This window comes from Pan paniscus, chromosome 11, assembly GCF_029289425.2.
Source record: "Pan paniscus chromosome 11, NHGRI_mPanPan1-v2.0_pri, whole genome shotgun sequence".
Lineage (NCBI taxonomy): Eukaryota > Metazoa > Chordata > Mammalia > Primates > Hominidae > Pan > Pan paniscus.
In genome coordinates this window covers 109,843,553-109,867,860 of record NC_073260.2, presented here as the reverse complement: position 1 = coordinate 109,867,860, position 24,308 = coordinate 109,843,553, and the positions used below count along the sequence as shown (strand labels likewise).

General features: G+C 37.3%; 1 protein-coding gene across 13 annotated transcripts in view; it reads right to left on the bottom strand.

Annotated features, from left to right (window-relative positions):
• The window catches only part of ZDHHC21 (zinc finger DHHC-type palmitoyltransferase 21), a 142,120-nt gene extending 118,746 nt beyond the window's left edge, over nt 1–23,374 (bottom strand). For 2 of the 13 annotated variants that reach the window (XM_063594016.1, XM_055092125.2), the window contains exons 1-5: nt 22,874–23,374; nt 19,977–20,025; nt 9,741–9,870; nt 3,916–4,114; nt 2,560–2,658 (exon numbers count right to left, since the gene is read on the bottom strand). In XM_063594016.1, the coding sequence (XP_063450086.1) occupies nt 2,560–2,658; nt 3,916–4,069 (253 nt within the window). In that variant the 5' untranslated portion in view covers nt 4,070–4,114; nt 9,741–9,870; nt 19,977–20,025; nt 22,874–23,374. Of the gene's footprint in view, nt 1–2,559; nt 2,659–3,915; nt 4,115–5,313; nt 5,418–7,012; nt 7,188–9,740; nt 9,871–13,225; nt 13,389–17,891; nt 17,953–19,976; nt 20,026–22,873 lie in introns of all 13 variants that reach the window. The other 11 variants (XM_034967188.3, XR_010109065.1, XM_063594015.1 and 8 more) reach the window with 11 other exon arrangements.
• Nucleotides 23,375–24,308: the final 934 nt, after the last annotated feature.

The following is a 24,308-nucleotide window of genomic DNA, read 5'->3' as shown; positions in this document are numbered from 1 at the left end:
CACTTGGCAATAGTTAGAGAAAGCCTACAATTTTGTAATCTAGACCACAGATACAAACTACAGTCTGCAGGCAAATCCAGTCTACCACCTGTTTCTGTATGACCTATGAGCTAAGAATAATTTTTACAATTTTAAATTATTGAAAATAACAATTTGTGACATGTAAAATCATAAAATTCAAATTTCTGGGTCCATAAACAAAGTTTGATGTACCCATCATTTACATATTGTCTATGGCTGCTTTTGTGTTTCAGTGGCAGAGCTGAGGAGCTGTAATAGAGACTGTATGGCCCATAAAGCTGAAAATATTTACTATGGGCCTTTATAGTAAAGAAGAATTTATTTGCTAATCTATGGTCTGGACCATAAATTGATTTAAAGAAAGAACTTGAGTCATTCCTTTGATAACATGAAGATATTACATAAGTATCTAAAATGAGAAATACCTGTAAAAACTCACAGTTTCACATATCTATATGAACACATACATATCTATATGTTTAGGGAACAAAGGAGAAATCACTATCGTAAGAAATCTAGAAATTTAATTGATCATCTAGAAGGTGCTTTTGCCTTGTGTAGCAAGAAAAAAAATCCATCCATCTTAACACACCCTACATATCTCTAAAGCCCTTCTTAGTCATTTCCCTTTCCTTCCTTTACTCATGTCCACAAAGGATCTTGGCGACTGATACATTCTGATGTCTAGTGATTTTTGTACTAGCCATGTAATAATGCTTTTAAGAAGACTATGAGAAAAAGAATTCAACTGAAAATTTATGATAGCTTTAAAAAATTAAAAGCTAACAGATACATTTTTAAGGGAGAGAAAAATCAAAATATAAAACAAAACCAAAAAAAAGGCAAACTCCATGACTGAGGCTGTTTAATGTGAGTAAATACATCATTTTGTTTAACCTGGAGATTTATTAATGCTGTGAATGCTTGAATGAATATAATGCAATGCTTGGTTTGTTTGACCCTCAGAAAGGAAGGAATCACCTTCTACATGAGTCTTTTAAAAGACTCTCATTTTAAGGGACTCTCACTCAACTAATACATTTAAAATCACTATGTAATGCTTTGAGAAGAAAAACATTACTTGAAATTACCTAAATCAATACAAAGTTTGGGTCCTAACAGAGATTCCCTAACAAGAATCAGTTGTCAATGTAGGAAATAAATGTCAGTAAGTCTCTCACAGACCACCTTTAAAAAGCAATGTAAGAGGGAGGATCAAACTAAAACTATGAGTGAATACATGACCCTGATTACTGAATACAGGAATCCTTATAGCTTGGGGTAAATTTTTGAGAGACTGCATCAAAACAGGACGCATTTTTTTTAACTTGAAAGAATTTCCACTGTAATGCTATGTCAAAAAACATGGCTCCAGTAATGACAAAACCACGTCGAACATTCAAGTGAAAAACTCGATTAAAATGTTCTAAAGTTGATTGCAGTGATGGTTACACAAATGTGGGTATACAAAAACCCACAGAATTGTACACTCTGGGTAAATTATATGGCATGTAAATTATACTCAATAAACCATTTTTAAACATAGTTAAGAACTTGAATAAAATTTCATAAAGTATGAAAGTGATAAAAATATTTCTAACTGAAGGTGTTCATTTTGTTTTATTTCAAATACACACATGAACAATTCAAGTAATATAAACAAACATGTAACTATTTCATTTCACTGTTTCATCTATATGCTCAAAAGTTTATAAAGTCAAATTCTGGGAATCTTCTCATGGGAAAATGGAACATTTCCTTATATTCAAATTGCCTCATATTTAGTGGGTCACATATATACTGAAGTCATTGTGTTTTTAAAAAGCAGAAACGCATGTAAAATACTTCAGAGTAATTCAATAAAAAAATAGTTAAAATCACCAAAGTATTAGGACTTCAAGATCCCTTTTTTGAAGAATTCAGTTATATGAAACTGCTCAACCTTTAAACATTCCTGAATAAATGTCACTATTCTATAGTTTCAACTCTCTAGGCATTCAATATTATCTTTCACTGTTAAAATTTTGTTTTTTTTTTTTACTAAATTAAAATCATATTTACAAAAGAATCAGGTAACCAGCACCAAAAAGTACATTATGATTTAAGTTTTCCCCAGATTCATAACAAAGGTGAATAAAAAGCTAAAATTATCTCTGTACATAGATCCATGGTAATAAGATGACAGAGACTAGGTTCTGGGTCTTTGGGCTGGATCGCACACCAACAACCAGATGTTTAATCCAGGAAGGACAATCTATGCTCCTGACCACCCAGCCTACCTACCTCATACAATTACCATGAGGATCATATGATATGTGATACGGATGCCAAGAGATGGGGTGTGGTGAAACTGCCGGGGTGCAGGGGGAGCAGGGTTGCAATTTTAAGTAGAGAAGTTTGGAAAAGACACATACAAGCAAAGACATCAAAGTGGTGTTACATGACATTTATAACCAATATATATTAAAGGCAATAAAATATGTAAATAAAGACAGTAATTCTGGCATCAGCAAAACTGATAAATCCAGAGTACCATACCTCCATGTGGGATCTTGGGGTTCTCAGGGAGTCTTCCTGGATCAGTTATGGAGGCCCTCACTAAGGCAACCAGACAGAATATGGAAATGCCATAGAATACTTTAAAATAAATAAATTAAATAAATTAGTCACTTACCCTTCAAAACATTTTATCAACAATCATATTTAAAGTTTAAAATGTATATTTTAACAAACACCATCAGGAGAAAAAATTTCAAAAGATTAAAAAATAAATAATTGATTTCACTCACCAAATAACACTGTCAGGAGGACTATCTTAAATAGTCCTAATTTTAATCATTACTAATTTTAATTATTATTTTACATGATAGTAACTCAAAGTTCTTATAAATCAGATCCCTTAATAACAGGGACTTCCTATTAATAATGGCATAAATGAATAGGCTCCCGTTTAATTACTACATGTTCTATATTTGAAAGGATCAAAATACCATTTTAAATTCTACAACTAAACTTTTTCATTAACTAACTGGGTATCTTCAATATTACTCTGAATTAGTGATGTTCAACTGTCCCTTTTGATGGATCTTAAAATGATTAGTTTGAGAATTAAGACTTAGAAACTTTTTAATTTTAATATTAATAACCAGAAAACAAAAATAGTAAGGGAAAATAGATTTGGCCACCATAATTCTACATTTTTAAATTAGTAAGAATAGAGAAATTCTGTTGGGGCGATAAAAAAAAAACATACTGTACATGTAAAAGGAATAGTCTGAGTGCTCAATCCAGGACTGACTGCATAGTACTGGTCAGTTTTATCATATATATATAAAATTTCCCATGGTTCGTGTGAGGTCAAAATGAGGTAATGTGCATGAAAACTGTAAATGCCATGTACATGTAAAATATATAATTTCAATTTATTTTAATCATAAGCAAGCCATCATCAATTGACTAATAACTATCCAGAAGTTCCAAGTGTTATCATAATCAACTTCGTAATCAATACTTTTCTTATGAAATTCTCACTTCTCAGTAATGTATACTGTCTCTATTCTTAAAACATCTACATTTGTAATTAGGTACAAAACAGCAATTAATAAAAATACAGAGAGACATGCAAGTTATCACTACTGTGTCAGTTTTCTATTTTTAACAAAATGGTCTTCATGCACTTTGCAGTTAAAAATGGAGATATCACTTTTATCTAACTGCAAATCTATAAAGGCCATTATTTCCATAAGTTCATAAATTAGTAAATAACTGAATATTGACAGCACTGCTAAAATACTAAATATATGAAAAGGAAAGTTATCATAGTGGCACTACACCCCAAAAACGTTTACAATGAAAAAAATAATTATACAAGAAAATAAAGATCAAGAAACTTACTTATTATTAATATGCCTGGAATATGTCCTTCTTCATAGTGAGGAAAGAGGACAATTTTGGGAATTAAAACAATATTGTATAACCAAACAAAGACAATCAAACCCATGCAGCACCAACCATGTGGGTCAACAACAAAGTGAATCCGGAGACCCATTTTGCAATCTTATAACTGCCTGCTAACCCACAAGGAAGGATGATCCTAAGGAGAAGGAACAAAGAAAATAATTACTTACATAGAAAAATTTGACTAAAACCTGTATTTCTGGCAACTTTTATAAAATGACATTGAGTTTTCTTTGCATATTTGATATTTTCTTTCTGTAGTTGATATATTCATTGATATTTCTTTGTATATATATTTTTACAATAAACACTTGGGAAAACAAACAGAAGTTTCAGGATATTCAAATTTTATCATAAGATTCAAATAATTTCAATGGTTCATTATGAATTGCTATCACAGGTATAAACTGGAATCATCTACTGAATTTAAAACACAAGTTTGTCCTTAACCCAGCAACTTCCTGTGTAAACCCAAAAGAAATGAATACACGGGTCCACCGAAAGATTATGTACAAAAATTTTTAGTAGCTTTAATCAGAAGACTGATGGTCACACAAGTCAAAACAGTGGTTACCTTGTGGTTGCAGGGGTGTATATTAACTGAAAAGGAACATGAGAGAACCAGGGGTTGGGAAACGTTCCATATCTTGACCTGGGTGGTACTTTATGTGTATCTACGTATGTAAACATTCACTGAGCTGTATACTTCAGATTTGTGCACTCTAGTTTAATTTTAAACTACAATAAAACATTTTTTAAGTATTTTGAAAAATGACAATAAAAAGTGAAAATTAATTACAAATTGCCAAAAATACTAAAATTCATAGAATGAAGCCCAACAGATCTCATTATGATCAATTGAAGAAGACTCCTGTTTAAATGAGGCTTTTTTTAGTTGAGTGTTAACAATATGCCAACAGATCTCTCAATAAGACACTTAAGGACTTAAAATACTTCTATATAAATATGGTACCAAAAAAGTGACTAAAAATACATCCATACTTTGGTAGATATAACTTCCAAGGATGAAATAATAAATTGCTGTATAAAGTCTAGGGGGTACCTTTTACGTAAAATATAATGGTATAATAATAAACTAGGACAACGGTTCTCTAGCCTGTAAGAAAACCAAAAACACCTGGGGAGCTTTTTAAAAATACATATTCCCAGACCCCATTCTACATCTACTGAATCATAATTCTTCATAAAACTCAAAAAACAATAAAATGTTGTAAAATGCTCTGCAAGAGTCTGAAAAAGCTGACTGGTGTCTAGGAACCACTGACCCATGAGCTTCACTAACACTTCAATGTTACCACAATGAGTTGAACTCACTTAGTTCAGCAAATATTCACTGAGCCTCCACTACACACCCATCACTTGCTAGACACTGCAGATACAATGATGAAGAAGACATGGTCTTTGCTTAAAGGAACAGTCTAATGGGAAAAAGAATCAGAAAAAAGATTTAATATAATATGGTAAGTTCCAGATTTGAAAACAAAATGTTAGTAGGGGCACAGAGATGGGACCAGTTAAACGAGGATTCAAGTAAGACTTACTGTAAGAAGTGAAACCTGAATTCAGTCTTAGAAGGTTAGTAAAAGTTATCTAAGCAATGAAAAGTGACAAGAATACTGCAAACAGAAGGAATAGGAGGAGCAAGAGTAGAAATTGTGGGAGGTATTACAACCTGCCATCACAAATCATAAAACTTTCTGTGGAGAGTGAGTGCTAAGAAATATGGGCCTATATCATGAAGGACATAAAGATGCCATGTTAGAATGCTAAGACTGAATGGCAATGGAAAGCTATTGAAGCAGGGGATTAACATGACGAAATGTGCACTGTGAATAAATTACTGAAGCTCTGGTGTGAATGATAAAATTAAAGACAGAGGTCCATTAGGCTAAGAGAAGGCAAAAGCCAAAATTAGGTTTGCAGAAAGGAGCAACTGCTAGAATCGAACCAGTGTGTTTTTCTAGTTGATTAGATATTAGGGGTTACCGGGGAAAGTGTCAAGGGTGATTCCCAGATTTTCAGCCTATATCCCAGTCTACTTCATTCTAAGAACAATTCATAATCAATTGAAAAGCCTCAGGGCACCATCCCTTAGAGGCCTTGCCAATGTTCTTCAAAGCTATAAAGCTACTGAAACAAAGAAAAAGAGATTAAGGAATACTTGATTTTAAAGGAATACCCCTAGTTTCTCATCTCTAGATCCTGCAAATATTGGGGCAGCAGAAAAAAAACAAAAAACAAAACAAAAAAAGAACTCAAATGTAATACCACTCAACAGTTTAAATCAGATATGTTCTAACTTGTGTATGAATTCTAAAATAGAAATAGTGCCCAGGCCACTAAACTAATAAAAGTTTCATTTATTTATCTTTTAATTTAAAAATCAAAAGACAGATTGGTATCATTAAAATGAAGAAAGTCAGACAGGATAAAGCATGCTATTTAATTTGCTAAGAATCATTTTAATAAAGGAATCTCAAATACAAATGGTAAGCTATCTACACAGTTAGAAACATTCAAGACAATGTTAATTTTTTAGTCTTGCCAATTATCAAGTGCTAAAAGAAATGACAAGTGCTCTCTCAACATGTTCAATATTATTAATTTTATGTACCTTTCTTTCTTTAATTTTTCAGTTCTATTCAGGACTAAAAACAGAACATGAATTTCACTAAGTATATATGAGAGTAGCTTAAATTTATTAACATTTGAAGCAGAAAAGTACATGAGCCAGCAAAACGACTGGCAAAATTATCAAATATTAATTTTTGAACTCTATTTTTATTCTCCTCTACTAGAGAACAAATTTTTCTTCATCACTGGAAGAGATCTCTCACAGCAACAAAAAATTACATACTGAAAAGTATAGTTTAAAATATGTCCATTTTTCCTGGATGTAAACATACATAGATGACACTCTCTAAAAGAGCAAGCGTCCCTAAGGAAAAGTGAGCACAGGATAGAAAAATAAAACAACAAACAAATAAGATGTTGAATATATTTTTTTAAATACCTGATTGGTAAAACTTAGCTCCACATAATCCTCTCAATTGGGTCGTAGAACACAAAACAGTGATCTTCCAAGTGCTCCAAATCAGATGACAAACCACAAATGCATAACTGGAAGAGGTGCAAGATCTCTCCACTCAATTAATATCTACCAGGCGTGGCTTATGGCTGAAGAGAAACTATTACACATTCTGAGCAACAACCAAACTGAACACAATGCTGTTACTCGGTCTTAAGGACAGCATTCATAAAATACTTTCATTAGCTGGAGATTCTGACATACTAATTTGTATATTAAATGGTGAGCTCTTAACTCAAAACTCTGATTAAGTAACTAGTGGATATACTGGTACTTCAACATTTTTTAAGATTGCTATCTGGTAACTATAGTTGACTACAGTGACTAAATGATGTAAATTACTACAGCACAAACTTTAAAAACAATTATAATTTAACTCTAATAAACCAGACTGAGTAAATATTTATAATGTTCAACTTACTCCAAAGGAATACCACTATTTTTTGCCTTTTCAGGCAACTGTATTTCACCATATATTCTCCTCAAGAAGAATATTCAAGTCACCATGAAAATGACAGAAAACTATAACATCAAGATGTAGATTTTAGAAAAGCATAAAGATTAGCCAAAATAATTACCAAGAAATCTATCCGAACACGTATGTCTATGCTTACAGTTTTACGTGATTCTTCACCTCAGCCTAAGTGGTCCTGTTACCACTGTTCGACGATATTCCATCCATGCCTCCTGTCTGAAATGTGCCTACCATTCTGCTTACTCATCTAAATTCAACTCAGACTTCAAGGCCAATTTGAATCTCACTCTCCATTTGAAATTTTTCCTGGCACTTCAGTTCACAATGATTTATCTTTTTCTTCTAAATTTCATTAAAAGGAAAACTATTAGAATAGCAAGTGGTTTTATATTCTTGGAATAAGGAAGGCCTTCACAATGAAGACCCATCAACCATGTCTAACCACATAAAAATTAACACATCTGAAGCCCAAAACACATGAAAAGCAAAGTTAAAAGACAAAGCATTCCTGGAAAAAATACTGCAACACATGACCGACAAGAGGCATACAACATAAATATATAAAGAAGCAATTCACAAAGGGAAAAAAATCCAACGGCTAATCATTACTGATTAGGAATTAACAAGGTACATTTTTCATCTATTGTATTGAAAAACTTTTAGAAAGATGATATCCAATGTTAAGAGGGCACAGAAAAAAAAGGACACTCTCATACATTACTGGTGGGCATGTAAGCTGATACAATCACCCTGGGAGGGCAATTTGGCAGTATGTATCAAAAGGTAAAACTCTTTTACACAGCAGTTTTATTTTTAGTATTACCTAAAAAGTACTCCTGAGACTGTATATATACAGACAAGGATGTACAAGGATACAGCACTTTCTGTAATCACAAAAATATGGCACAATCTAAATCTCCATGTAGAGAAAAGGTAATGATCAAATAAATTCTAATACACCCATAGTGTAGACTATTTCCAAGCTATTGCAATTTTTTTTAAGGCAGAAAAGAAGGCAGATTTAGATCTGCATATAACTACCCACAACATACTGCTGAGTGAATAAAGCAAGTGATATAGGCAAAATCCATTAGGAGTGGAGAGGGAACAGACCGTAACCGGTTTTTCTGGAAAGAGACGGATAGAGACAGACCAGGAAGAGGCATGAGGGAACTCTCTGTGGTGCTAACAAGCATGTTTCTATTGATAATGGAGTCTGAGTTACAAAGATGAATTTATCAAAACTCAGCATATGTACACTTAAGATTGTTGCATGTCATGGTACGTAAATTTACCTTTAAGAAACTGTAAACCAATACTGAGATCTAGTTAGCAATATGTATACTGAATTGTGTAGAGAGGAAGCACACTGACATCTGCAATTTACTTTGAAATGAATCCCCCATATTAATAACATAGTGGACAGAAAGACAGATGAGTATGTGCTGAAATTTGTTAAAATGTTAGGTAAGAATCTAAGTCATAGGTATTCAGATGTTAAACAAAATTCTTCTAACGCTTCTGTTTGAAATTTTTCAAAATTAAGTGTTGGGGAAGCAACTTATAGAACAGTTTATATAACATTTTTGTTAGAAAAAATATGCAGGTATGTGCATAAATAATTTCTGCGCAAGTGCAGGAAGAAAAGACTGCAAGAAAACAGACCAGCCAAACTGTTCTCAATGGGCTGAAAGAGAGAGGAGTAGTGAAAAGGAAGGCTTTCAAATATTTATGTGTTCTTCTAAGTTTATCAACAACCATGTACTTCTAAATTCTTTTCAATTAACTTAAAAATAAAGATAACCTAAGAGACACTAAACTTACAAACTAACTGTTTAATTTAGGCCTCTTTGTCACTATATATTATCCTTATAGTAAATGCTTTTAAAATTAATATTTTTTAAAATGAAGTACAGAAGGATTCGCTGTAAAGCCATATAAGACTTACGATTCAGAAAGATGTTTCTGAAACTCATATTATTTACAGATTATTTTTCTCTATAGAAAAAGTCTTATTTAAGAAAACAGGTTTGGTTAAAATTTAGTATAAAAACTTTTAAATAAACATAAAGTAACTACATTTGCTAACTGACAAGTGCATCTAAGCATAAGACTCCAAGGATACTATGGCCCATAAATCCAAAATATATCACCATGTAAAATCAAAAGCAAACTTACCACTTGCAAATTCACTGAGATGTGCTGTAATTTTTCTGGCATCTGCATTTAGAGATTTTCTTTTGATTCATTTTTTTAAATTATATCCCACCAAATGGATCTCTCTTCAATAACAGTTCTCCATGAGAACCTACTCATGGTTTAACAAACAATGATTTCTCACAAAGAAAAAAACGATAAGCAACTAAATATTCTAACTGTGGAAATGCCAATTACAAACGTCTTAAATTTAGAAATAACAAAAAAGAAATTCAACTCCATTTGATTCTGTGCTTTCATATCCCACCCATCCCCTCAGAATTTGCATTTGATTACAATTATATCTGAGAGTCTTTTAAAATCACCCACTTCCCATAAAATCAAATAAGCATTATATGTCCAGTATTTGGACTTCATCACACACTTCCTTGACCACAAATCACAAAATAACGATAGATTCTGGTAGAAGAATCTAATCACAGTTCATAAACAGCTTAAAATGGAAGTTTTAATTTAAAATGCTTTAAGAAAGTTAATCCTCCTGTAATGAAACCATTAAGAGAGTCAAACATAAGTCAGTTTCTACAATTCAAGCTTAAAAAAACATACTGTAAAGTACTGTATATAACATATACTAATTCACTATTTTATTAATTCAATCAACACTTAACTACTATACACTATACATACTATGCTTTAACACAGGGTATAGATGAATAAGAGAGGCTCTATCTTCAATGGAGGCAGACTAGCAAACAGACAAGACCAGTAAGACAAGTTAAGACAGAGAGCAAGGGGACAAAACTGTTATCTCATATGGTAAGGATACTGGTTCATAGGTTGTGTTACAAAAATGTATTTCTTATGGTAAATAGCCATCAGGAAAAGATTCCTGAAGACAACAAACCCTGTGAGGTAGCTAGATGAAGAAGGCAGACTCTTCAGACCAAGACAACAGAATAAGCAAAGGCATAAAAGCAGGCAGAGAAAATCTGAGTAAACTGAAATAACAAGAATCACTGCATATAGAATGGGGTAAGATGTTCATCCTTTTGACCACAACCAACTCTAATAAATTTTATAACATTACTAGTACGCACAGACATATATGAATAACTAAAAAAGTTTAAGGAAGTGATATTTACCCTTACTACGTATGACACGTGATGATATTGCTATTCTATTTTACTCTTTTTTATTTTTTCAGACTCGGTCTCACTATGTTGCCCAGACTGGAGTGCAGTGGCTATTCCCAGGTGCGATCCTAGCACACTGGGCTCAAGCAATCCTCCTGCCTCAGCCTCCTGAGTCACTGGCACTACAGCTGGGTACCACTGCAACCTATTTATTTTACTTTAATAAAAATGTATAATGCTGGTCATAGCCTACTAAACCAATTTCATGACCCACAGGTAGATCCTCAGATTGAAAATCACTGTTAAACCATGCCAGTGAGTTTGGATTTCACCTGGAACACAGTGGAAAACCACTGAGGGATTTTAGGCAGTAAAATGCCATGATCAAATTTGCATTTTAGGAAGAAAAGACACAATCTGAGGGCTGAATTTTGGTGGACTGATAAAGCACTGACATTGACTACATGCAACTAGGTAGGTTGACTGTTAACCCCGTGAGAAATGATGAGGGCACATGGAGTAAGCACCCCAAAAATGGTAACTTATAAGGAGAATGGTGTGTGTGTGTGTGTGTGTGTGTGTGTGTAAGTGGGTGGGGTAGTGACACTTAAGACAGGAGGCATACTAAAAATGGGCAGATCGAAGCCCATCAGACTAACAGCAGATCTCTTGGCAGAAACTCTACAAGCCAGAAGAGAACGGGGGCCAATATTCAACATTCCTAAAGAAAAGGATTTTCAACCCAGAATTTCATATCCAGCCAAACTAAGCTTCATAAGTGAAGGAGAAATAAAATCCTTTACAGACAAGCAAATACTGAGAGATTTGGTCACCACCAGGCCTGCCCTACAAGAGCTCCTGAAGGAAGCATTAAACATGGAAAGGAACAACCGGTACCAGCCACTGCAATAATATGCCAGACTGTAAAGACCATAGATGCTAGGAAGAAACTGCATCAACTAACAAGCAAAATAACCAGCTAACATCATAATGACAGGATCAAATTCACACATAACAATATTAACCTTAAATGTAAATGGGCTAAATGCCCCAATTAAAAGACACAGACTGGCAAATTGGATAAAGAGTCAAGACCCATTAGTGTGCTGTATTCAGGAGACCCATCTCACGTGCAGAGACACACATAGGCTCAAAATAAAGGGATGGAGGAAGAGCTACCAAGCAAATGGAAAACAAAAAAAGGCAAGGGTTGCAATCCTAGTCTCTGATGAAACATCAAAACAGACAAAGGCGGCCATTACATAATGGTAAAGGGATCAACTCAACAAGAAGAGCTAATTATCCTAAATATAAATGCACCCAATACAGGAGCACCCAGATTCATAAAGCAAGTCCTTAGACACCTACAAAGAGACTTAAGACTACCACACAATAATAATGGGAGACTTTAGCACTCTACTGTCAACATTAGATCAACAAGACAGAAAGTTAACAAGGATATCCAGGAATTAAACTCAGCTCTGCACCAAGAGGACCTAATAGACATCTACAGAACTCTCCACCTCAGATCAACAGAATATACACTCTTCTCAGCACCGCATCGCATTTACTCCAAAACTGACCACATAGTTACAAGTAAAGCACTTCTCAGCAAATGTAAAAGAACAGAAATTACAACAAACTATCTCTCAGACCACAGTGCAATCAAATTAGAATTCAGGATTAAGAAACTCACTCAAAACCGAACAACTACATGGAAACTGAACAACCTGCTCCTGAATGACTACTAGGTACATAATGAAATGAAGGCAGAAATAAAGATGTTATTTGAAACCAATGAGAACAAAGACACAACATACCAGAATCTCTGGGACACATTCAAAGCCGTGTGTAGAGCGAAATTTATAGCACTAAATGCCCAAAAGAGAAAGCAGGGAAGATCTAAAATTGACACTCTAACATCACAATTAAAAGAACTAGAGAAGCAAGAGCAAACAAATTCAAAAGCTAGCAGAAGGCAAGAAATAACTAAGATCAAAGCAGAACTGAAGGAGATAGAGACACAAAAAACCCTTCAAAAAAATCAATGAATCCAGGAGCTGATTTTTTTTTTTTAAAAGATCAACAAAATTGATAGACCACTAGCAAGACTAATAAAGAAGAAAAGAGAGAAGAATCAAATAGATGCAATAAAAAATGATAAAGAGGATATCACCACCAATCCCACAGAAATACAAACTACCATCAGAGAATACTATAAACACCTCTACACAAATAAACTAGAAAATCTAGAAGAAATGGATAAATTCCTGGACACATACACCCTCCCAAGACTAAACCAGGAAGAAGTGGAATCTCTGAATAGACCAATAACAGGCTCTGAAATTGAGGCAATAATTAATAACTTACCAACCAAAAAAAAGTCCAGGACCAGATGGATTCACAGCCGAATTCTACCAGAGGTACAAGGAGGAGCTGGTACCATTCCTTCTGAAGCTATTCCAATCAATAGAAAAAGAAGGAATCCTCTTTAACTCCTTTTATGAGGCCAGCATCATCCTGATACCAAAGCCTGGCAGAGACGCAACAAAAAAAGAGAATTTTAGACCAATATCCCTGATGTACATCGATGCAAACATCCTCAGTAAAATACTGGCAAACCGAATCCAGCAGCACATCAAAAAGCTTATCCACCATGATCAAGTGGGCTTCATCCCTGGGATGCAAGGCTGGTTCAACATATGCAAATCAATAAACGTAATCCAGCATATAAACAGAACCAAAGACAAAAACCACACGATTATCTCAATAGATGCAGAAAAGGCCTTTGACAAAATTCAACAGCCCTTCATGCTATAAACTCTCAATAAATTAGGTATTGAAGGGACGTACCTCAAAATAATCAGAGCTATTTATGACAAACCCACAGCCAATATCATACTGAATGGGCAAAAACTGGAAGCATTCCCTTTGAAAACTGGCACAAGACAGGGATGCCCTCTCTCACCACTCCTATTCAACATAGTGTTGGAAGTTCTGGCCAGGGCAATTAGGCGGGAGAAGGAAATAAAGGGTATTCAATTAGGAAAAGAGCAAGTCATATTGTCCCTGTTTGCAGATGACATGATTGTATATTTAGAAAACCCCATTGTCTCAGCCCAAAATCTCCTTAAGCTGATAAGCAACTTCAGCAAAGTCTCAGGATACAAAATCAATGTGCAAAAATCACAAGCATTCTTATATACCAATAACAGACAAACAGCCAAATCATGAGTGAACTCCCATTCACAATTGCTTCAAAGAGAATACCTAGGAATCCAACTTACAAGGGATGTGAAGGACCTCTTCAAGGAGAACTACAAACCACTGCTCAATGAAATAAAAGAGGAAACAAACAAATGGAAGAACATTCCATGCTCATGGGTAGGAAGAATCAATATCATGAAAATGGCCATACTGCCCAAGGTAATTTACAGATTCAATGCCATCCCCATCAAGCTACCAATGACTTTCTTCACAGAATTGGAAAAAACTACTTTAAAGCTCATATGGAACCAAAAAAGAACCCGCATTGCCAAGTCAATCCTAAGCAAAAAAAACAAAGCTGGAGGCATCACGCTACCTGACTTCAAACTATACTACAAGGCTACAGTAACCAAAACAGCATGGTACTGGTACCAAAACAGAGATACAGACCAATGGAACAGAACAGAGCCCCCAGAAATAATAGCACACATCTACAATCACCTGATCTTTGACAAACCTGACAAAAATAAGCAATGGGGAAAGGATTCCCTATTTAATAAATGGTGTTGGGAAAACTGGATAGCCATATGTAGAAAGCTGAAACTGGATCCCTTCCTTAAGCCTTATACAAAAATTAATTCAAGATGGATTAAAGACTTAAACATTAGACCTAAAACCATAAAAACCCTAGAAGAAAACCTAGGCAATACCATTCAGGACATAGGCATGGGCAAGGACTTCATGTCTAAAACACCAAAAGCAATGGCAACAAGAGCCAAAATTGACAAACAGGATCTAATTAAACTAAAGAGCTTCTACACAGCAAAAGAAACTACCATCAGAGTGAACAGGCAACCTACAGAATGGGAGAAAATTTTTGCAATCTACTCATCTGACAAAGGGCTAATATCCAGAATCTACAAAGAACTCAAACAAATTTACAAGAAAAAAACAAACAACCCCATCAAAAACTGGGCAAAGGATATGAACAGACACTTCTCAAAAGAAGACATTTATGCAGCCAAAAGACACATGAAAAAATGCTCATCATCACTGGCCATCAGAGAAATGCAAATCAAAACCACAATGAGATTTCATCTCACACCAGTTAGAATGGCGATCATTAAAAAGTCAGGAAACAACAGGTGCTGGAGAGGATATGAAGAAACAGGAACACTTTTACACTGCTGGTGGGACTGTAAACTAGTTCAACCATTGTGGAAGACAGTGTGGCGATTCCTCAAGGATCTAGAACTAGAAATACCATTTGACCCAGCCATCACATTACTGGGTATATACCCAAAGGATTACAAATCATGCTGCTATAAAGACACATGCACACGTATGTGTATTGCAGCACTATTCACAATAGCAAAGACTTGGAACCAACCCAAATGTTCATCAATGATAGACTGGATTAAGAAAATGTGGCACATTATACACCATGGAATACTATGCAGCCATAAAAAAGGATGAGTTCATGTCCTTTGTAGGGACGGGGATGAAGCCTGAAACCATCATTCTCAGCAAACTATTACAAGGACAGAAAACCAAACACCACATGTTCTCACTCACAGGTGGGAACTGAACAGTGAGAACATTTGGACACAGGAAGGGGAACATCACACACCGGGGCCTGTCGTGGGGTGGGGGAGGGGGGAGGAATAGCATTATGAGAACTACCTAATGTAAATGACGAGTTAATGGGTGCAGCAAATCAACATGGCACATGTATACCTATGTAACAAACCTGCATGTTGTGCACATGTACCCTAGAACTTAAAGTATAATTTAAAAAAAAGAAAATAAATAAAAAAAGAAAGAAGAAATTAAAAAAAGAGAAGGGGCATATCTGGGAGAATTTAAATAAATAAAACTGATAGGACTTAGTGATCAATTGGGAGCAAAGGGCAGACTAGGATGGCTCCCAAGTTTCATACTTAGGGTCTAGGTGAAGGGTGGAACCATTCTCCAAGACAGGGAACAAAGGCCAAGTTACAAGTGTGTTAAGTGTGCTGGTTACCACAGCAACAGCAGACTATTAAATACTGAGAATGTAAAAAATACATCAAAATTATTACATTTCTTTTCCCTTTATACATTTGTGGGGGGCACGGAACCTGTATATCCTCCCAGGGTCAACTTTTCTATGGTCCATAGTTATTAGATTGTCAAATGAACTTTGTTTCTACTCTTAACTTTTTAAGCTAATTTAAAGTGGGCTCCTTGGTTGCACCTTTGCTTTTTAGAGACTAAACACAGAATTACAAAGTTAAAGTCTGGGTATAGTGGCTCATGCCTGTAATCCCAGCACTTTGGGAGGCCGAGGTGGGAGGATCATTTGAGGTCAGGAGTTCAAGACGAGCCTGGCAAACATGGGAAAACCCTGTCTCCACTAAAAATACAAAAATAAGCTGGGCGTGGTGGTGTGTGCCTGTAATCACAACTACTTATGAGGTTAAGGCACGAGAATCGTTTCAACCCAAGAGGCAGAGGTTGCAGCGAGCAGAGATTGCACTACAGCACTCCAGCCTGGGCGACAGGGCGAGACTTCATCTCAAAAAAACAAAAAAAAAACAATGTTAAAGAGCTGCTACCCCAATGGCAAATAAATGAATTATTTCAGAAAAAAATTCAAACAGAATTAAATGTGGTACAATCAAACATTTTTGAAAGATGGCCAAAAACAATAATGCTACTAAGTCTATGACTTGAGAGTGGCTTCCTAATGTTTCAGCAAAATAGTAGTTTCTGTCAGTAACGTTAGTAGGTTATAGCACAGGCCAATCACCCATGAGTCAAATCCCAGTCACCTGCTGGCTTAAAATCAAGAAAAATCCTACTTTACATTTATAGTTATCAGAGCTACACTGCAGACACAGCCTCTGAAATGAGATTCGTATTTCAGTACTAGATAAACACCACTACCTCTGAGAAATGAAATCTCATCTATGTGGTAATAAAAGTAATGCTGGGCCGGGCATGGTGGCTCATGCCTGTAATCTCAGCAGTTTAGGAGGCCAAGGTGGGCAGATCATCTGAGGTCAGGAGTTTGAGGCTGGCCTGGCCAACATGTTAAAACCCCGTCTCTACCAAAAATACAATTAGCCAGGCATAGTGGCGCCCGCCTGTAATCCCAGCTACTCGGGAGGCTGAGGCACGAGAATCGCTTGAAGCTTGAACCCAGGAGGCAGAAGCCGCAGTGAGCAGAGATCATCGTGCCACTGCATTCCAGTCTGGGTGCCAGAGTAAGGCCCTGTCTCAAAACAAAACAAAATAAAAGTAACGTTGGGCCTAAACATTCAAAAAATTGGAACAACAAAAAATTTCAAAGTTTCAAAACTATAAAATGTCATTAAATATTTTTAATATTGCTATGCCTGAAAGAATACAATCTAACAATTTACAAGCTAAGTTTTCAAACATACCAAATTTTTTTTCCACAGTGCCAAGAGAAAATGCTTATTAGATGAATATGTGAAATTTTAAACTTATTAATTACAGCCAAATGAATTTAGAAAGCAGAGTTACAGCTGTAAACGTATTTATAAAACTTTTTGACTTCTGATATCATTCTACTCTGAAAACTAGTCAAGTGTGGCAGTTAAATAATTCTCCATAAAAATCAAGCTCTCATTGCCAATTAGGAATTCAATTTTTTAAATATCACATAGATATTCAGTTGATTATCAACAGATTAAAAAATTAATCTTCTACAGATGTTAAAAGAGAAATTATGACATAGTCTCTTATTCACTTTCCAAGCTTTAGTTTCTTTTCAAGCTTCAGTTTGACCATCTGTAAAATGGAGATAAAAATGTCAACTTACACAGTTGCTGTCACGCTTAAATGAGAAATTGACTGGCAAAGCAGCGCCTCCAAAATGCTAACTTTACAGGGGAGCGAAGGAGACAGCAGAGGAAGGGAAAGTGAAAGATAAGTTTTACTTCTAGTTTTACAAACTCCAGAATGAAACAACGTTTCTAGGTCCCCATCATTAAAAGTAATGAAACAGTTTAACAATACCCCAGGGCCTGCTCTTGCCTGTGATCATACCATGTTGGGAGGTGAGTGGGGGTAGGATTGCTTGAGCTAAGGAGATCCACAGCAGCCTGGGCAACACAGCCAGACCTAGCCACTAGTTAAAAAACAAACAAATGGGGGCCAGGCACAGTGGCTCATGCCTGTAATCCCAGCACTTTGGGAGGCAAAGGCGGGTGGATCACCTGAGGTCAGGAGTTCGAGACCAAACTGGCCAACATCGTGAAACCCCATCTCTGCTAAAAATACAAAAATTAGCCAGGCATGATGGTGGGCACCTGTAATCCAAGCTACTCGGGCGGCTGAGACAGGAGAATTGCTTGAACCCAGGAGGCGGAGGTTGCAGTGAGCCGAGATCACCCCACTGCACTCCAGCCTGGGTGACAGAGCGAGACTCTGTCTCAAAAACAACAACAAAAAACGAACAAACAGAAAACCAGCCGGGTGTGGTGGCACATGCCTGTAGTCCCAGCTTACTGGGAGGCTGAAGTGGGAGGATCGCTTAAGCCAGGGAGATGGAGACCAAGGCTGCAGTGAGCTGTGACTGCACTGCACTCCAGCCTGGTCAACAGAGTGAGATCCTGTCTCAAACAAAAAACAAAACAAACACAAGAACAACAAAAAATGCCCCGTTATCTACTTTTTTAAAGTCTGTGAACTAGTCAAAAAAACTTCAAATATTACAGCCCTTCAGCTAGTATCATACTAGCTGAAGTTGTATTTCTACACATTGGCTAGGGGGATCTTTAAGAAGAAAACCAAAAATAGAGATCTAAAATAGAATGAATGAACTGAAGCCCCTAAACTAAATCACATTCAAGTAAAAGCAGGACTGGTGAGCAAAGGAATAAAGTGTGAAAGAAAATCAGTACTTGATCTCAGAAGCTAATAAAGAATGTATAATGCAAGCAGGGATTCTGAATCAATTGCTGAGTTTTCCAGGAAGACTTTGTAAAAACGTGGGTGGACAAAGTGTCAAAGCATAAAATACTTGCACTATCAATGGTTTCAAGAATCCACTCTGTAGACTAAGTCTTTAAATTACATTCTGGGCAAAATTGAGCATAAGCTGTTGCTCTTCTCATAAATTTGTTTTTGTGTGCACCAGTCTCATGAGTGAAAAATAAATGTAAATGACTGTATTAGTAGTACTACACTGCAGTATTAATACTGCTAACACTATCCTAGTAGTATTACTACTAGCAGTATTAGTACTGCTAATACAGGCATTTACCTTTATTTTTCCCTGCTTGCATTAACTTGCTTTAACTTTAGAGAAAGTAGATAACTGGGGCACTGTTTTTTGGGTATGTTTGTCTGAGACAGGGTCTCACTATGTTGTCCAAGCTGGAGTGCTGCAATCACAGCTCACTGCAGCCTCAGTCTCCATTCTCCCTGGCTCAAGCTCACTTCATTAGAATCTTCTAACAAAAAGTAAAAATAGCTTGGGAGGTGTGGGGTGATACGAATTAAAGACCACCAAATATTGTTTCAGTCAGTACAAAAGGTCTCTGTGGGAATTTTCATTAGGGAGATAGGAGTGGGAAAAGGGACTGAAAAGGCAAGATTAAATGTAGGATAGGGACAGGGATTAAAAAAGGTAACTTTTGTTCCAAAATCAGCACAAGGAAAAAACCTTCAGATACAGTAAAAGCCAGAAATGAAGAGGCCCAGGCTTTTCCTGGGTATGAATCAAGTATGTTCTTCCAAGAAGGAAGGGAAGCCTGCTACTTACCTTCTAGTACCCACCACACCAAGAGAGATTGGTGGGGGGTTGGGGGTAGAAGACTAAATTAGATTTCCTTCACACCAGGCTTTACCAAAGCAGGCATGATTTAAGAACACTAACACCATAAGAAAAATCTCTCCTCACCTGCTTGCTGAAGCTGAAAATCCTGCAGCAAGTAAAAAAGTTCTTCATTCTGTAATTACAGATAAAAAGCTTAAAATCAGAAGCCTGGCTGACCTCACACTTGAGCATTTTATGTTAGATTTAAAATAAAATTCACCAGTGAATGATAAAATACCAATTTTACCCAACCTGCCCTTTTGTAGAAGGGGCAACACATCGGTTAAGAGAGTCTCTGAAATGGGGAAGAAGGTTAATCTACCCTGAGAGAAATAGCACAGAGGAAAAAGCAGCTTGAAAGGCAGAAGGCAAACTTCAAAAATGTCACAATTTTGCCTAGGTTAGGTCTAAAGAGCAAAACAAACACATAAAGTACCATCATACTAACGTATTTTTGTTCAGGGACCTATCAATGAGCACAGTGATGATTCTCATGTCTATGAAAATGTGCTTTTTAAACTAGTCTGACTTGACTTATCAAAAATTCTTAACAAATCACTTTGAACAATAAAAACTGTTTTACAATTTCACCAGTATTTTTACCTTTAATAAGAGTTATTTAAGCACTGATTATTCTACTAGATGCTAAATTGCCTATTATATTTAATGCGTGTGAAAAGTTGAATCTGAGCCCTAATGTTTTACTAAAACAACACAAAAGGTTACATTCCTTAATATAAAACTGAATTTAGGGAACAAACTCTTGGCAATAAAAACAGCCTTTCCTCTGCCTTCCCTCTTTTGCCTGGTAGTATTGATACTGCCACTGTGTCACCTCCTATGCTAAAAAAGTTTTCACTGAGTCACATTCAATTACAATTCCAGAAAAACAGCTCCATGGAGACATTACTCAACTTCTCAAGCAGTTTCTTTACTAAACCACTATATAATAAGACTAGCAGGAGGACAAACAATAAACTGCTCCTTTATTGACCTTCTCACTCCTCTCCTCTCAACCCAAAGAGGTTTTCGGGAAAATGGCTTATGGATGGCAGCAGTTTGCACTTGTTACTATTCACTATAACAGGTCCCTGGATTGTAACTGCAGAGACCATTTGAGTTACGGTCTTTTTCAAGCTATATGTGGGTCACATTTTATAAAACCATTATTTTATTCATGCATTTTTCCACAGGTTCTGAATCGGTCATTACGAATTAAAGAAATGAGGCAGTAGGCAAATAAGAAGTACACGTTATGATTGAGTGATTCTTGTCTCAGAACTTCCTGTTACTGATTATATGTCTGCATTTTTAAATGCTTAGATTTCTCTTATTAAACAAAGTACCTCGTAGGCAAAAGTGACACGGTCCTCATCATTTTCTTTAAATGACGCTCTATTTCATCTATTTCATTTATTCCAACTACAGCTTCTCAAGTATGTTAACAGAAATCTCAATAGTGTGAAAGGATCTAATAGAATTGTTTCCATCGAAAATGATGAATTCTGGAAGAGTACTACACCAAAACAATTATGGAATTATACATTTTAACTTATATTTTCATATTTTACTAATACTTCGTATATGTTTTTAATGTACCTTCAAACCACGTTAAAGGGTCTTATTTAAAAACATTTTCCAAGTAAGCATGGAAAAGCTAAAATAAGCCTTAAATAATTTAGTCTAACTCTCTGATGGTATAGAGGAAATAACATGGGTCATTGCCCTACCTGTAACCCCACAGCTGGATAGTGACAGAAATGGGACTAGAATCTAGTTTTTCTTTCCACGACACCAAATCTCATTTGGCTCTTTCTTTCCAATGGATTTCTCCCCTCAATTCTTCAAATAACTTTTTGCTTTTAAGAGATAGCACAACTAAGGAAAAATAGAGCATCTCTCCGAATTTTACCTTTAAAATAAGTAAAATCTAAAGAGTTGGAAGAATTTAATATTACACCAAAAGCCTTTTAATCCAGGAATGGCGCATACTAAGCAGTCATCAAATGGTGACTGTTATTAATATTATTCTTACCACAAGGAAAGCAGTGAATTTTTAAAAGTGCATATATTAGCATAGTAGGCTGAGGACCTATTTAACACAGCTTTTTAAACTGCACTTAATTATCCTTAGTCGCCTTTGGACTGTAACTTTACAATATCATTTATGACCCGGCCACAATGACCTTGATTTTTTTTTCTCTTGTACTTTTAGAGACTGCTATATTGCAATATTTTAAAGTAATAACTGGTCATGTCCTCTCAGCCCTGGTGATACAGACATCCACCCTGACTCTCAAGGGATCTTAAAATGTGACCCACATATAGCTTGAAAAAGACCGTAACTTAAATGGACTCTGCAGTTACAATCCAGCGACCTGTTACAGTGAACAGTAACAAGTGCAAACTGCTGCCATCCATAAGCCATTTTCCCGAAAACCTCTTTGGATCAAGAGGAGAGGAGTGAGGAGGTCAATAAAGGAGCAAACTGTTTGTCCTCTCTGCAGCTTCACACCAGAAGTCTGGAATGAATGAAAAGCTCTGGAATAGCACAGAGAAACCCGGGATCCCAGTGCAGGTCTCCAGACGGGGGTGCGGAGAGAGAAACTGTAGTTTACAAGCGAGAAACTCAGGATACAGATTTAAAATAAATAAATAAATAACTAGCCAACATCGTCTCGACTAGAGCAGGAACCCCCCACCCCCAGTTGAGGGAGGAGCACTTAGCAAGTGGCTGTAGCTCTAGCAGAAGACGCTCTGAAAAAGGCCAGGCCTGGGGCGGGGAGGCACCGAGAAACCCCCGGGTTCCAAACAGAGCAGGTGCAGGGGGCGTGCAGGGACAGGTGAGGGCGTCCCGGCGCGGAGGAGCGGCGGGCGGGCCCGGCAGAGCGGAGCGGGGGCCGAGGATGGGGGTGGGGGTGGGGGTGGGGGCGGGGATGGGGGTGGGGGCGGCCGCTTCGCCCCCGCGCCTGCACACTCACCGTCCCCGCTGGCTCGCCTCTCGCTGCCGCCGCTCTCCCGACCGCCAGCAGCTCTTTCCCCTCCTCCTGCCGCGCCACCTCCGCCTCCTCCGGCGCCGCCGCCCAGGCCGGGCCGCTCTCCCCTTCCGCTTCCGGGAGCCTGAGGGCCTGGACCGGCCGAGTGGGTGTCCGCATGCCCGCGCGCCCGCGTGGGGAGGGACGACTGCCGCCGTCGCCGTCTCGCTTAGCTCCCGGGAGCCGCGATGGGAGCCGCTGAGGGCCGAAACTCCTGCAATCGCGCCGCGGCCTCAGAGCCGCGGACCCAGGCAGACCGCACTGTCCTGAGCGCTTGCACCTGGCGCGCCTGGGCGCCTCTGCCCCTCCCCAGCCCTACTTGAGCCGTCCTTCTCATTGTCCCCATATCCTCACTGCTCACCTCTCCCGAGAGACAGGATGGGGGCCTTAGCTTAAAAGATTGCATGTATCCTTTCTTCGGGGGATGTGGCCAGCAGGCCTCTCTCCCCGCAGGTGTTCTGGATGTCCCATGGTACCTTGCTTCAAAGCGCGGTCTGCAGCATCAGCATCCTCTGGGAACTCACAATCTTAGAAATGCACAATTTCAGGCCTGCTGAATCAGGACATGCACTTCAGCAAGATCACCAGGTGACTCCTGGGGTGCACCGTAAAGATGGAAAAGCATTGCACTGTAGTGCATGGTCTCGTCCACTTCAGACCCTCTATTGGGTTGCCTCAGACATCCCAGGATATTTCCTGTTCCTGTCCTCAACCTAAATCCACACCCAAACAATCTTTTCTTATATTTTGGGAGACCTCCAAAAGTTGCCTGCTTTCCCATCCCTGCAAAAGCCGACAACTTTTGGACTCAGCGATGCAAGTAATCCACCTCTCAGTCTAACTTGGTATCTTCACCAAACACCAGAGATCTACTAACTTTCCCACCTCACTCCGGCTGAACAGTATTTGGGGAAGGTTAAACCGTTTGCAGTAATGTGGAGCTAGATCTTTGTGCCCACGTGCCACAGGAGGAGATAGTGTGTTGGTGGAAGAAATATTACCTGTTGTATAAAATCTGTACTCCTTATAAGATGTGCTTAAAAGTCCTCCACAGACACATCCCTACCTACCTCTCCAGTCTTAGCTCCAACTAATTTGGTTCATTTCCCCATTCTAGAATGCCCTGCTCTCTGATGATCTTAACCCTATCCAGATTTGAGAGTGGAAATCTTGCCAAACCAGAGTTCTCTCACCACTGCGCTTATATAGTACACATTGTTGCTTGTTTGGGGCCTCATATTACCTTGTATTGCTAAGGATTTTTAAACATGTTGTGTGCTGGTTTCTGAACTAATTACAAACAACTTGTGACCTTAAAAACTCTTGGTCAGTGGTTATGAAAGTGGGATACCTAGACCAGCAGCATCAGTATCACCTGGCA